This window comes from Myzus persicae, unplaced genomic scaffold (assembly GCF_001856785.1).
Source record: "Myzus persicae strain clone G006 unplaced genomic scaffold, MPER_G0061.0, whole genome shotgun sequence".
NCBI classification, from domain to species: Eukaryota; Metazoa; Arthropoda; class Insecta; order Hemiptera; family Aphididae; genus Myzus; species Myzus persicae.
The window spans coordinates 32,668-49,145 of record NW_019104475.1 but is presented as its reverse complement, the minus strand read 5'-3'; the positions used below and the strand labels follow the sequence as shown (position 1 = coordinate 49,145).

Sequence of the window (16,478 nt, the reverse complement as noted above, 5' to 3'; positions counted from 1 at the left end):
TATTCATAACATAACCAAAGATATTATGATATTGTATTCCACTTCAAGTGTGTGGTTTAAGGTTTCAATTTTTGTTAAGTAAAGTAAAAAGGTTGATTTTTAAATTAAACTTTTTATAAAACATATGTATATATTTTTCTACCATAATTTTAAACGCTTTAAATAATGTCCAGGAACACATTCTGCATAGGTACCTACCACGAAAATATCTCTTTTTCTGAGCACGCCTATGTTTAGCTCATGTTTAGGTGTAGTACATTTTTCGTATATTTCAAAATACATACTTCAACCACTATCTACCCATTGTTTTTTTTTCGGTTTAAAGTAAATTAATTAACTAAATAATGTATAATATTAAGTATCTATATTTTATTTAAATTAAATTGTTGTCGAATTTTTTTAATTTTGTCTCCAACGGCCATCAATATTATTATAAATATATGGTGTATACACTATACCATAATATTATAATATAAAATATATGAATGTATAATTATGTTGTCGCCAGATTACCGACGACGATAATTTGGTTCATAATGGCAAATGTATTGAAAATAATTTATATGACCTTTTTTTCCCTACTTAAATGGCTATTTTAACATTGTTTTCCAAGACGATGAACTCTTTGCTTTTCTATAAATGTCATCTAATATTCTAAACGATCATCATGAACAATGCACATGAAAATGCCAATCCAAATAACTGAAACAAAAAAAAAATATTTGACTTTAATTTCAAAAACTTTTTGCATTTGCCTTCTTATAAAGAAATAGTAACGCATTATTATAACAATGACATTATTTCTATATGTACGATTTTTTTTCCCCAGTTTAAGAGGACGCTATACACTGACATTTTATTGTCCCCGTCTTACAAATGCGTAATATACCAAATTTAAGATCAGCATATCACGTTTAGCTTTGTTATTTTAAAAGTTATTGTAAATCGATCTATCATGAAACTTGGCAGTAAGAACATTATCTGTTTGTATATGGGTTCTTAGAATACCTCAGGAACCTGTCAAACATACATGTGCCTACTTTGCCCCACATTTCTCTACATGTAACGTGATGAATGAAAAAATATTGTATATTATCTAATAATTAAAATTACTTCATGCCTATGTATATTATTTATATACTATGTAATGTGTTTAAATATTAAAATATTATATACATACTAGGAACAGTGACACGGCTATACCAACGGTCCCGACAGTAGTCGCGTGGTCCTTCATGAAAGCAGTGGTCACATTCAAGCAGCCGGTATTGTATATCTGTAGGCTCGCTTGGAAACTCAGATTGCATGGTTGTTTCTATTAAAAAGTGGTCATGATTACGTTTACAGTTATATTTAATTATGATGAGAGATGATCAAGGGGTGTGTTCGTCCCCTTAACCACTTGAAACAAACTTAAATTTTAAATAATTGATTTTCTATTTGACTGCATAGTGTATACGGTATTAATTGTATAATGAATTATCATTATTATTATTATTATTATTATTATTATTATTATTATTATTATTATTGTATTTGGAGCCATGTTTACCTAGTTCTTATAATTAAATAGTGTGACACGATATTATTTTAAAATTACATTTTTGATAAGAGTAAAAAAATCAGTTATAAAATATTCATGCTGTATATTTAAATATAGTACGCTGGCCTCGATTGATAATCATTGCAGATTTGAACAGTTGTTTATTCTTATTAAATGGGTGGCTACAGACTGCTAACACAAAATAAATTTAAAAACAGATGCCCAAATCGCTTGTTTATAATGTTGTGGAATTTAATATTGTTACTAGACAAAATAACTCTCCCCTCCCCTCACACACACAAACACGCTCTGTGATATTTTGCTTGGGAGACAGGCTGCCTAGGTAATAGGTTATTGTATAGAAGAGGCTTAACTAGAATCCAATATCCATATAATGCCGATACCGTGGGCTTAAAATATTTTGGACTTGAAACCTTAAATACAAATTACAATTTTAGTATAGTATGATTACGTGTCTTACACTCTACAGGGTTATGTTAGTTTAAGTTTTGCAATTTTGTCTTGCATTTTGAATTTAAATCTTGGTAAGGCTACAGTCCCTATACAAGCTATCCACAATCTCTCCTCGAAATGATTACATTAAAAAAAATAAATAATTGTATGGTTAATACATTTACAAAATGCACAATAATACACCTAATACTCACCTTTCCGTTGATCTCTTGACAACAGCTGCTGGGAATGATTCCGCCAATCCTGTGCTGCCTCCAGTCATCGTAGCCAGTGACCCCACAACAGTGTAACTAGAACGAGAAAAAAGAACATAAATGTCGTGTATCAAAACGGCATTCATGAAAACATTGCCGGCTTTTATCCGATCTCGACTTACTCCTTCTTGGAGGTCGTCCCAAGCTCTAGTTATGGCCCGGTCGTCACCATAGAACCTTATGGTCCTGAGCATCTCTTGTTGCATAGTCGTCTGCACCCTTTGCCTGAACACGTAACATAATATCCCTCCAACGAGCATCACGATGAATATAATGAACAGAATTATGAAATACTGTATGACAATAAAACGATGATTAATAAATAATTTCAATAGGTATATTATGTTTAAGGAGGGGGGATTATATTATATAATAGTTATATTTTTCTTCTGCTTCAAATGTTGATGAATGTATGGTTAGGCACCGCTGTAATATGGTGTTATGTTATACCAAAACATTTTTTTGTTTGAATTTGTTTGAATACCTATTTGGACCTTTTGCCTTTTGGTAAATTGTCTGATCTTACTTTTTAAGTCTAAGCGGTACTAACACAGTAACAATACGTTCTTATAAGATTGATGATTATGATTATGATAATATTATGGCGTAATTTGAAGATTAATAATAAGTGATATCATATATAACATAAATATAATTTTAATATAAACCACGGCAGGAAATAAATTTAAATTTACAGTCCACTCCGCAACAATAACAATCCTGCTCTGCCTCTTGGCTATTACAAATTTACAACTATCTACAGCTGCGCCATGTATAGTGTATACACTAATAGGTATTTAATATAAACTATAAAGTGTACATTTGTACCTATACTATTTTTCGTTCATGGTTATTCCAATTTAAGTCGAAACTTTTGTAACGACGCACGTAATCAAACATCATTTTAAAAAAAGTAAAAAAAAAATATTATTAAGATTATCATTTTATAAATAAATGGGTCATTACTTATTAGTTATCACTGTATAACGACTCATTACTCATTAGTCATTAGTATATTAAGAACTCAATAAATCGCAACTCATAATTATGGTTATTATCATTTTTACTTTTAAGCATCTTAATTCTTAACTCACCTACCTAGGTATTTTTTTTTCTTGAACCTAACCTTGAAGGTTAAAATTCGTAAATTCGTTTAAATAATAAATTGTATAACTTTCGGACGCTTTCGGCTTCAGCGAAAATTGGCTCAAAAACAGTATCACTGACTAATATTTTAAAACTACAATCTGTAAATTCCCTGTAACCAGCACACATATTTCCTAATACATAGAACTCGTAATTCGTATATGGGTAATATGAAATACCTATGGTATGAGAAGAAATCGATAATTTCAATAACTCACTAATAAACCAACTAAACAAGAAAACATAGGTAATGTATTACTTGAATTAGGCTTTTAATTGCAACAGAAATTAGCAGTCCGTTTTAAAATCAACAACCTTGATCAATGATCAAAGTTAGGATATGGATACCCCCCTGGCCTCCCTGTAGGTAAAGTGAAATGGCACCTCTATAACTGACCATCTAATAAATAAATATTGTAGTGTTATTATAGTTATTAGTGATAAGTAATAACCAATACAAATTTATAATAACTTATTATTAGGTATATAAATTTTAAATTTCTGAATCTGATTAGTGGTTCCTCATAAATTTAAAATTTAATTATTTTGAAAACGAAAAGTTGTGGACGTCTATTAATTATATTGGATTATTTTTCATACCGTCAGTAGCATACACTTGACTTCTTTGACAGCTCCAGCGCATCCCAAGAATGAAAGAAGTGACAATAAAATGCCTGCTACGATTAATATATACACGGCTCCTGTGAACAAGTTGGTGCCTAAAAGTTCTTTGATGAATGACTTATCGTACAGCGTATACACTGATATGGCCACCAATACAATGCCTCCAATCTGCAAATAAATTTAATTTGAATTTGAATGCATTGTATAATAGACTATAGTCAATCACATTACACACTACATATTATTACATTAATGTATAATTATTATTTAGGTTTTCTAATTTAATGGGGTTGCAGTAGACAGATTGTATTTGAAATTAATAGGCAAAAAGAAAAAATTGTTTTTATCATGCTAATATTTAATTTCAGACTTTAATACAACTAAATAATTTTCATCGATTTTGCTGTAACTCGATTTTTAGAGCAATTCAATTTCAATTTTTTTTTAAATTTACGCTATTAGTTGAATTGACGTGTAGCTGTATAGCGGTAGTATAGCTATGGAATTTATACACTCATTAAGAGTTAAGGTTGTACATCACTCCAAAAAAATATCAGGTACCTAGTATATAATATATAATTACACGATACTATCAAATTATGTGGGTCTTAAATTCTTAACTTAATCTAGTTCAATTAATATTTACTAACTACATAAGAACGTAGTAATCAGAAATTGTATATCAATCAAAATCAACATAAATAGAAATCTTTATTAAAAAGTTTTTCACTATTATAAACATTATCCTCTTTTTGCAATTTAAATTTTTATCAAAAAAATAAAACATATCACCTTTAACTGTGGTCATACTGTATAGTATATCTAATATTAAAACAATACTGTCTGAAAATAACAAATTTATAGTTTGTTCAAAATCATTATGGTAATTTATAACCAAAACGAATAACGCGTAACTTACGAATATGATAAAATTGGACAAAAACATGCTGTACTTGACGATGGTTCCACACCACTCATCTTTGGAACCGAACCCCATTTTGGATTCCTGTTGAATTTAATAAATATAAAATCATTATACAATTATTGATATCTGTTATAGATACAATTATAATATATTTGGCATGTTACAAAGATAAAAATAAGTATAAATGAGTAAATAAGTAGATATTAAATCAAGAGATAAATAGTTAAATTTTTTTTATACTTGTGTAGAAGAAAAATACATTATCACAAAACTTCATTTTAAAATATAAATATTTAAATATTTTTGTAATATATGATATTAATCTAAAATTACTCAAAAATCATAAAAAAAAAGATTTTACTTGAGTATTACAAGGACCTGAGAGAGGAAACAAATATTGTGACCCCTTAATTATATACAATACATTACATACATACGTTGACAATACATTTTAGTTGTCAGTCACTAATTGCAGTGGAACTCATTTGGTATATTAAAAAAAATTATTACTTCGCAGTATTTTAAATGTAGTACTAACCTAATTCTGGTGTTTGAGTAAAACTATGACCAGTAATAAATTAATTATACGATCAATAAAATATATAAACCGTAGATAACCATTATTTTTTAAGCAATTTGATAAAATGTTCACAACTGTTTCGATTAATAACATTCCGTTATGAGGGCAATCACCTCAACACCCCGAGGTAAAAATTAAAAATTGAAAATTGTTTGGCATTATGTTTAATTTCATATTCATAATTTAAATATTAACTCCAAACTATACTTTACAGCTAATTGGGTAAAATGTATTAATTTCTCATAATTTTAAAAAGACTACCTACATTTTAAATTATTTTTCAAAATGGTAAAATAATTGGTCTTAATAAAGAGCTATGATTCATTTTGAAATTCTTAAATATTGTTTGAAGTTAACAATGATGTCCTTTATTGTAATTTTGTTATTTGTTATTACATTGTAAGAATTCGATCTACATATTTTTATGTTTCAAATTACCCATTTCTCGTAAAAAATATTTTTAGTTTTTCATGTTTGTATGGATGGTACTAGATGTAAGTAGGAAAAGTTCCTTCTAAAGACCTAAAGTTTACCTAGCTTGGTAAGTCGGTTTGATACCAATAATTTGGTGAATTTCAGTAGGTACTCTCAAAAGTATTTCTACCCATGAAATGCAGCAAATCCCTCCATCTCAAAAATACATTTTGTTACCACATTATCTACTTATAATAATTATTTTATAGTCTTATATTTTGTGCCTGGTAAGTTAAACTCATATTTTAGGTTAAATGTCAATGATAACTGTGTTATGAAATAAACTCTAGCCATTAACTTATGTATTTTCTAAGGTACATTATACGCATGCCTTTATTAATAAGTTTATAGCAAATAATTCATGTAATATATATCCTTAATCATTAATTCGTGTAACGACACGCTAATCATGGGTAAAGGTATAGTGGTATACTGGCATACAAGTATACAACACTGCACCACAAATCAAGGTACTACACTATAATACCTTTCATACCAGCATCGTCATCGGACGTCGATAAATGATTATTGTTGGAAATGAGGTTGGTTTTCATTAAAAATCTAGCAAAATATAAAACGGCCGACTTGTATGAAAAATCCATGTTCAGCTTATTTCATAACACAGCTTTTACTTGCAGAGTTTCAACTTATAATTTATTTAATATAGGTATCTGAATTTCTATTCATAATACCTAATTCATTAAAATAAATTTAAAACATTAAGTGGTTTGTTTGATTACCTATATGAAATCAATATATTTTAAAGTACATTGTGAAATTATATCTAAACTATATAGATTTATTAATTTTAAATATTCGAGTCTATTCAACTGCCTAATGTGGTAGGACATTTGAGTATAAGTGATAGTTTTGAAATCAAGTAAGAATTCGAGTAATCATTTAAACGAAATAACGAGATTCAAATTAACGAGGGATCTTCGGTGGTGATTTGAGAGTATCCGCTCTGTAGTCTGTATACGATTATGGAACAGATACAAATAACATCAGAGTTAATATTAATAATGTCTGTAATAAATGATATCCAGCCGTCTCTACACTCGAGTAAAGACATAATTTGTGAAATTCCAAGGTTTGTCGGGTCGGCTGATTATTTTGTTTTCCATCAAACAAAGTTATAAGCAAATTAAAAAATGATCTTCGACTACAATGGTATAACGTTCAGGGACATTCCTCAAGAAAGCGGGGTTAGCTATTAACTTAATAGTATTACAGTTCGTGCCGCGCCGCGAATCGACGACTGCAATGACGAATTGACGACAACCACGATGGTCTTCCGCGTCACACGTTTTAACGATATAAAAATTACTAGATCGTTTTCATGGCCCCCTCGAGGTCTTTGGATTTATTGAAATAATGAATATTACATGGGCTATTCTGTAAAATATGGACTAACTATGAATCTAATAATGAAAGAAACACTAACATTTTGCATCGATATTTACGTCGTCAACTTTCCGTTACCAATCTATACGATTTGATGACCCGGAAGTACAACGCGAATTCTCTAGTCGATATATGGAACCGGGAGTGGATACAAGTACCCCCTTAGATACTATATTTCAAAGATACCTTTCTGATTTATAGCTCGATAGTTTGAATTCGGTTCGTTAGTAATTATTGACGAATATCTTATATTGCATACCGAATTATAATTATCAAGTCCATATCCATTTTACTAAGCATTTAATTATAATAGTCTATCTATTATATTTATTCCTTGGTATGTAAAAAAAATAACTAAGTTTTCGTTCAAATTTCGATTACAATACGTCAACATTTTCAGAAAAATTATCTGAATCACATTTTGCTTTAAAACATAAAAATTGTCATTTGAAAAACAAAAGTTATTATCGCCACAGGATAATCCTTAAATGTTGTGAAAAATCTAAGTACACGAAAATATCGTATATTTAACTACACTTAAAAATTCCAAAAATCAGAATCTGAATATTTGCATAATTTAAGCATAAAAATGGGTTAGCATGCTTAAAAAATTACCCTGTATGTATGCCTTGTAAATAATAGCACATATAACTATATATAAGATTGCAGTCTATATAATAAATAATAAGTTAAGATTAAGATAAAATATGTATACAAAGATACATTAATTATGTAGGTACAGTACGTCATGTGTATCTATAATGAACTAAAAAAAAGGTTGATAATGAAGAGTGCCAAATTTTAGCAAGGGCCATTTTAGTAACATTAATTCAAGTCGAAATTCAAATAATTTACAAAAGCTTACATACTGCAGATTATGGTCCAGAAAATAATTAGGTACCTAGGTACTGTTTCACAATTCATACAATGATGATATTGGTAGGTACTTATCAATGGTTAGGTTAATACTTGGAGAATGGTAACTTGCAGTTTACAACCTGTCTGACCTTACCTACTAATAGTTATTATGTTATTATGATTTATTAATCTTGTTTTCTCTTTAAAAAGGTACCTATAATAATCAAAAAAATCGTATAATGCATATATTGTTACATACTAACAAACCCAGCATTAATCTACATACAAATAATTCAATTTAACGGCGCGAACATCAGACGAATTGTTCAAACTCGTTGTACACAACTTGCAAACATTTACGAAACTAATCGACTGCATACAATGTTTATAGAACAATTATTATAAACAATTTACCTATTCGGATGTATGGCAATAATGAATGTATACAATAAGAATTATCTCACACGTACACTAACTGCAATGTACCAATACTAATTACTACAATAGTACCTAACTACCTAAGTATAAATTGTTGCAATCGACTTTAATATTATTATTATTTAACGCTTATTCGCATGGCATCACATATTATTTCGATAATACATTAATAACCGTACAAACACTGTCACCCTCAATATTACCAGTGGAACAGTTTGAAATTGAACGCTTGTAGCAAAGTCGCAATTCATGCAAATCATGTAGTTATAACATCTATCAGTATTCAGTACATTTTACTTTCCCGTAGGTTCAAAGTCTCCAGTTTGGACTAAATCTAGTGTTAAAACTCCCATTGTATGCACCAATAACACATAAATCACTCGCTATTTAGATTTTTGACATCCATCAGACGTCAAATATCGAAAGTGTAATTTCACAGAGAAACATAATCATATTAAATTTAAGAAATGAACATATCACTCCAAATCCGATAACTCTGGAAATTATCTTGAGCAAGACGCTTACCTTGACCAAGACCAAAATAACTTGTGTTAAAAAAAGAAAACTTAAATTAAAATAAACGTAATTTAATATATTATTATTAATATAATTACATTTACATACCTATATTCATCCGTATTTTGTATTAAGTATTTCACGCTACTACGGCTATGGGTACAGTAAAAACAATACAACTAGATATAGTAGGCACATATAATATTAAAACACTATCTATTAAAGTAGAATCAATTAAATAAAATGCGTTTTCGAGTGGCGCCGAAAATGCGCTGATAAAAGTCTTGCGCGTTTGCAATCACCGCTCGAATCCTTGAAACTAGCAAAAGTCCTCGTTCTTTTATATAGTACAGCATTTTCATTGCCACGTTCACTTTTATTGCATTGTGGGTAGACGCATTGTTTATACTTGAACAACCTCACAACGATGATTGGCGAACGTTTACAATATATATAATATTGCGCATTGTGGCGTTGTGCTAATTTCCAACTAATATTAATTACTAATTTATATATTATATAGGTGACATTATACGTATTACATATTTAAAGTTTACATAATATCTTAGATATCATGAGAACCTGTGGTATATTATAGGTTTGTTTAGATATAAGTTAGTTAAAATCTCGTTGGTGGTTTTCTGTTTTTAGTATTTTCACATATAGATAAATTATCTTCGTATTTATATATTATTATATTTTTATGAATTTTTTTTTGACAAAAAACTGTAGTAACGGTATGTATAAAAACTGCATCAGTACCTAACTGTATTATACCTAGAGGATTTTTACGAAATAAGGTTTTGTAGACAAATAATAAATAGAGTTTTCGTGATATTAAACTTGGTTTAATATTTTAATCCTTATTTCATTTGAAAATTTTAAAAATTATACCTTTGAATATAAATCTTTGCATCACGTGATTCGATATGATTAGTATTTTTACTAAATAAAATATTATAAATCATTAGTCTATTCCTATATAAAACAGTATGCAACTGTAGGTATACATTACCAACTAAAGTAGGTAGGATAAGAGTGTAAGACGAATTTCATTAAAATTACTAACTGGAGCCGAACAGAAAATAATTTTTTTTACACGGAATCTTTTGTACCTCACAGTTATGTGAAACGTTAAATTAAAAAAAAAACATTTTACGTGTTTGAAAATCTAAATTGTAAGCCTAAACATTGTTTAAAATACTTTATTTTGTACACTTTTTACTTCATCATCAAATATATATAGTTAATAAAATAAAGCATTATAATTTTTGTGATTTGTTTATAATTTATAACAAATATACCTAATAATTAGATTGATCACATACGTAGTTATTATTACCTACATTATAACATGTGCGACGTACCCATGCATTTAAATATAATATGTTGTCGGCATTATTATTTATTATGTATTTATTATTGTTTACATAATGTTATTACGTACATTATATTATATTTATCCATACTACAAACTATAAAATTATATGGATAATTTGTGCGATGAAATTGATTTAATAATTAGGTAATTTTTTAATCTTGCTCAAAACAAATTCAGCAACTACTTATTGAACAATTCAACAGTAGGTTTAGACGTATAGTATATAATAGCTAATAAATAAGTAATAGGTACCTAAATGGGAAATCGAATTTAATTAGGTATTATTGAACGGCGGTGCTAATGAGTTTTCGCAATTCGAGCCAGTCCCGGGCTTCTGGAGACACCAAAATACACAAGGCCCTAGTCGAGCAACGAGGACCCCAACTCATGGACTGTTTCGAGAACCCGCCACATCGATGCACGGATAATCGGACTATATTAATATTGATTAATTTTATATTTCGAGGACTGAGATCATTAAATATACAGCTAGTGCCTGGTCGAAGCACTTTTACGTACGCACTTACATCATCTATTTGGAAGTTTTGAAAAATATGTCCCACTCCAATATTTAATATACATGGAATTTGTATGACAGCTTTCAACATTTTTACGACGATTGTTCAATTATACGTGTACTTAAAAAACAATGTCACTCTATAGCCACACCTCAAAGCATAATCGCAGTGTTTTCATTTTTTCTCCAATTTGTGCCGTATACTCGTAGCTTATACTTAGTATGTTAATCATGCATGCAGTGTTTACAATACAATAATATTTAACAGGCCGACTATGCCTACTAATTTTGGAAAGTTATTATTGACTAACTACTGTAATGCCACAGTTAGTAGAATTTGTATTTTGATTTTTCAAAACTCGAAATATAAACTTTTTAATCGTTTTCGTGTTTAGTATGTTTAGTCAAATATAAATGAGACGTCTAATGTGAATAATTTCAAAAGTTTAATTATTGGTTTTCATAAAATTATACGAATATTAGGTATATGGATAAGCATGTAGTCTGCAGTCTTTAAGCTTTTTCGGGAGATTTATATTATGCAGATAAAAGATACATATAATAATCATATGTAGGTATACAGATATTTTATAGTTGTCTTATTTTAGTGTGATGGACCTACAAAGACAATATAAGTATTAAGAGGCACCGCAGACATTCTGTACATGTACGTTTTGTGCATTTTTGTTGTGGGTATGATTCGACGACGACTTATAATTTTTCGTTGAACAATAAGAGAGTTAACCTATATATGTCACTGCAACGGTGGACCATTATTATTGTATACTCGTAGATGCCAGATTGTTTTAATATTATAATTTATAGCTGCAGTATGTGCTATAAGTTCAGACTGTTCAGCCGCACAAGTCTTGAATTGTCTGTTCGGTTGACGATGTAGGTGTGTAGTTATTGTGTTATGATTTACATACCTACTACATAAATGCACTCGCATGCATATTATTACCTACGCCTATAGGCTATAATGCAATAATGCAGTATAGCAATATACCAATATATACTAAATAATAAAATGACCTATTAAAATTATACTTGGTTTGGGAAATTTTTAAAAATATATACATCACAACAATACTAATATTTATAATCAATAGTGATAGCTAAGGGAAGAGTTATATAATACGTCGTTTTGAAGATAAAGATTTAATAATAATTAATGCCCTTGGAAGACTTTCGAAATTGGTTTATATAAACACCCTTTTTAAAAGTCTCCCGTGACCCCATCCTGAAAATACGTTTTCGTACGTTTACGAATATTTTTCCAATAGTCAATATATATTAGGTTTGACGGTCGGCCGGATATCACGCACAATCTATATATTGACTGTATATTATATGCGAAGTCACTCGCTCTAACTCGCCTACACTTCGAGTTTAATAATATCGTAACCTATATTGAGTGTAGTGTATTATATGGGCGTAATAATATGTAATATAAAAGCCGAACGACCGCACGAGACGAGAGAGTCCTTGGGACGACAGTGCCCGTCTCTATATAATAAGTAGGTACCTAATAGCTATTGTCGTCGGCGCGGTTCGAAAAACCGAATCAAAATGGAAAAAAAAAATGTATAAAAACGTCGTAAAGTCTAATATTGCTGCCGGGCAAAAACAATCAAATCTTGGTTCACCGAGTCAGCAGGCCACCATCAGGGTCATGCGTTGTGTTAGTAACGCAAGCCTATACAAGTAAAAGTATTTTACTTGTTGCTTCCGGAGGAGCGCCTTAAGTTTTTAAAGTAAGTATCCACAATAAATACTTAAGTACATACTACACGCATTAATGAAACGATAATCTTTAATCGACGCGTGTCCGTGTATTTATAATTGCTCTTTCAACGCTGACAATGCATTTTACAAAGAAACATAATCTACGTATTATATATTAAAAATTATATTTAAGTACCTACCTATAAACAATGGCGACAGCAGTGTAATTTGTGTGGTATAAACGTGTGTATTTACTCCCGTATATTGTTTAATGACATTACATTGACTATTGATGGGTAGGTAGTTAAATAAATAATATTATGTGTTTAGTAAATGATAATATTATAAAGTTTCAATTCCCAATAACGTTTATTGCAACAAAATAACTAAAATCATTTCTTGTGGCCAACATTTGAACTTGAAATGTGTATTTACAGTATCTGTACTGTTCCAAAAGACGATGACGGGTACAAAATAAAATAAATAAACACACATCATTATAAAATCAATAATTGTACCACAATACACAGAAACTAAAATTCAAAAAATATCACTTGTACATTTTTTCCAAGCTAGTCATAAAATTATTCCAGTCGTTGAAATAAACAGTATGGTAACAACTTTTCCAAAATTAGAGAAAATTAATTTTAAAAATGATTGTATAAGCTAGGATTAAATATAGAATCATAAAGGATGGATAAGGGGATTTCTTGAAAAAATGTTAGAAATGTTTAACGAGTCTGTGATGAGGTTATGTCGGACAGATAATATGTCGTATTTCTTCACTATTCGTGACATTCTATAGTAACCACAACAGATGGCCAAGGTTTTTCTTCATGTTCTCGTAAATAAAAAACCCTGTCAAAAATCGAGATATGCATGTTTAAAAAAATATAAATGTTGTGTAATTGTCTTCGTAACTTTCAGCCTTGTAAAAATAAATAATAATATATAAAAAAAAATATCAAGTTATCAAAGTAAATATATTTTGTATCCTTATATACATTTTTTTTAAAAATTTATGTGATAAAGTTGTAATGTTTGTATTAAATAAATAAATTCTAGACAAATGATTTCTAATAAAATACGCTTATATTATAAAACAATTATTATTGATTTTATTAGTAAAAATATTATTTAAATTTAAAATCGGGGAAAGTAGGTAACTACTAACTGTATATATTAAGTAAGTCACTGTAATGTATATGTTAAATTTTAATTCGATGATAAATCATCGAAAACAAAAAAGATTTTTAAATAAGTATATTTTATGATGTATTTATATTGTTTATTACATTTAATAAATAAATATATTATTAATATTATTTATTAAATTGTGTATAAATATATAATGTAATATTATTATATTATGTGTAAAAACTATAAAAATATACGTAAAAGTTTAAGGTCCCCAGTTCCATGCATTTTTAATTACAAAAAAATAACTAAAATCATTATTCTTTATTTTAATATCTAATTTTGTCGCGATTTGAAAATTAAATGTATAGATTAAACAAAATTAGGATTAGGATATAGTTTTTAGCTTTTTCAGTATAACTACTATTGAGGTACCTTATTTTACATTTTAAAGCCTTAGCTATACAAATCGAACATTTTATAAATCATTAACTACAAAATAATTTGCAAAACTTTTGAGATTTTGACTAATTTTTGACACATTTTTGAACATACAATTTTGAATTGTTACAGGAAAAACTTATGTAAGCAGACCAGATTAATTTTCCAAACTTTTAACAAAACATAACATTTTTCATCAACACTTATAAAAAAACCAACTAAAAATATGAGGAAGTTTAGATAGCTATAAATAGCTTAAAATAGCTTAAAATGTAGCGTTGAAAATTATTTAAATAAATATTTAAGTTAGCAAATTGAAAAACAAAAATTGAAAACAAAAGTATATTACATAAAATAAATACGAAATGTATTAGAATTACAAAAGTATGTTAATTATATTTTTATCCCATATTATTCGTGGGGATTTGAGAATTAAAAAAATTGACATACAATTGTTCACTATAATCGTCTCATTACATATGTTTTTTTTTACTTCTGTAAACTATTTATAGGATTTTTAAATTTTAAGTGTTAATAAAAATTGTTATTTTAAAGAAATCACTTTCATCACTTCAATTTTTAATAACAAACAAAAGTTGTGTAAAAAAAAAAAGAAAAATGTACGACAAAAACCACTCATTCAATTACTTATCATAAAACCGCTGGCTACGCCAAAGAAAACTTAATAGAATCCCACGACCGCCAGAGGTTGTCCTTATAGTTAAAAGAAATTTGTTATTTAACTTACAACTCTCTTACATTTTTTATCGTAATGGTAATAAAATAATTTACATGCTATCGTATTTTTTCATATATTATATTTCCGTCTTAAAGCTGTTTTTTTGTTATTTTTACCCAATTCTATTGAACGTTACTGTGAATTTTTCTTCTTCCCTAGATGTTTGAAATAACAAATAATAAGTCTTTAAAAAAATGTGATAGTATATTTTATAGATTTTTGTACATGTAAGGAGTACGTTTTTAATATATAATAGTAAACAAATTATTGCTTTTATTATAATATATTAATACTTATATTATTTCAAATAATATAACTAGTTATTTATTTAAAAGCAAATACCAACTTACTGTTGGCTGATGTGAAAAATTAAAATTAATCTAAATATCTTAAATATTTCATAAATAATTTCATAGTAAAAAAAACTTTCAAATCTTTTGATATTTATGGAATAAAACGTATGGAAAAATGTATGAATCAATCTATATTACCTTTATAAAATTGTTTACTAACTAAAAACAAAAATTGTATTAAAAAAAGAAAAAAATATACGGTGAAGAAAGTGGCTACCCATCGAATTACGTAGCATAAAACCGCTGGCTGAGCCGGAGGAAACTTGAGAGAATCCCACGACCGCCAGAGGTCGTCCTTACGGTGATGAAGATTGTAAAAAATATGTTATTTAACTTACAGTATTTTATTTTCATACGATATAGATATTTTCGTTGTACCTACGCTGTTTTTTAGTTATTTTTACTTTATTATATTAAAAATAACTGGACATTTTTACATTTTACCCCAACTAGATTCTTAAACTTCAAGTAAGTATGTCTTTAAAAAAATGTGATAATATTTCAAGTAGATTTTTGGATTTCAGTAATAAGCTAATAACTACTTAAAACTTAAAAGGAACTTTGTATTTAATTTTCATAGACCTTACTATAAAATATAGGTAGTTATTTAAATCAATCAAAAATTTCTACGGTTATTCATTTTTGAATCATAACTAAATTATAAGAAAATCGTTCGGTGAGAATTTGTTTTGTATGCCTAAAATATATCCAATTTTGTCAAAATTTAAACTACAGATGCTCATAGAAAATATTTACGGACTTACAAAAATGCTGTAAATTTGCTGAAAATATTACATCATCCAATTATTATATTATTAAAATTATATAGCTATTATTATAGTGTGTATTTATATGATATATTATTGCTTTTCACTTNAGGTTGTGATTGTTGTGAATTGTTATGTTCGTGGTTTAAATTGCATAAAACTTATCTAAATTATTTTAA

At 28.2% G+C, this 16,478-nt stretch overlaps 1 protein-coding gene across 2 annotated transcripts in view; it reads right to left on the bottom strand.

Annotated features, from left to right (window-relative positions):
• Positions 1-436: 436 nt before the first annotated feature.
• Positions 437-16,478, bottom strand: part of LOC111042415 (CD151 antigen) — a 39,287-nt gene continuing 23,245 nt past the window's right edge. For both annotated transcript variants that reach the window (XM_022327007.1, XM_022327008.1), the window contains exons 2-7: positions 4,961-5,047; positions 4,018-4,209; positions 2,394-2,564; positions 2,212-2,307; positions 1,181-1,315; positions 437-702 (exon numbers count right to left, since the gene is read on the bottom strand). In XM_022327007.1, coding sequence (XP_022182699.1) covers positions 655-702; positions 1,181-1,315; positions 2,212-2,307; positions 2,394-2,564; positions 4,018-4,209; positions 4,961-5,047 — 729 coding nt within the window. In that variant the 3' untranslated portion in view covers positions 437-654. The remainder of the gene's footprint in view (positions 703-1,180; positions 1,316-2,211; positions 2,308-2,393; positions 2,565-4,017; positions 4,210-4,960; positions 5,048-16,478) is intronic.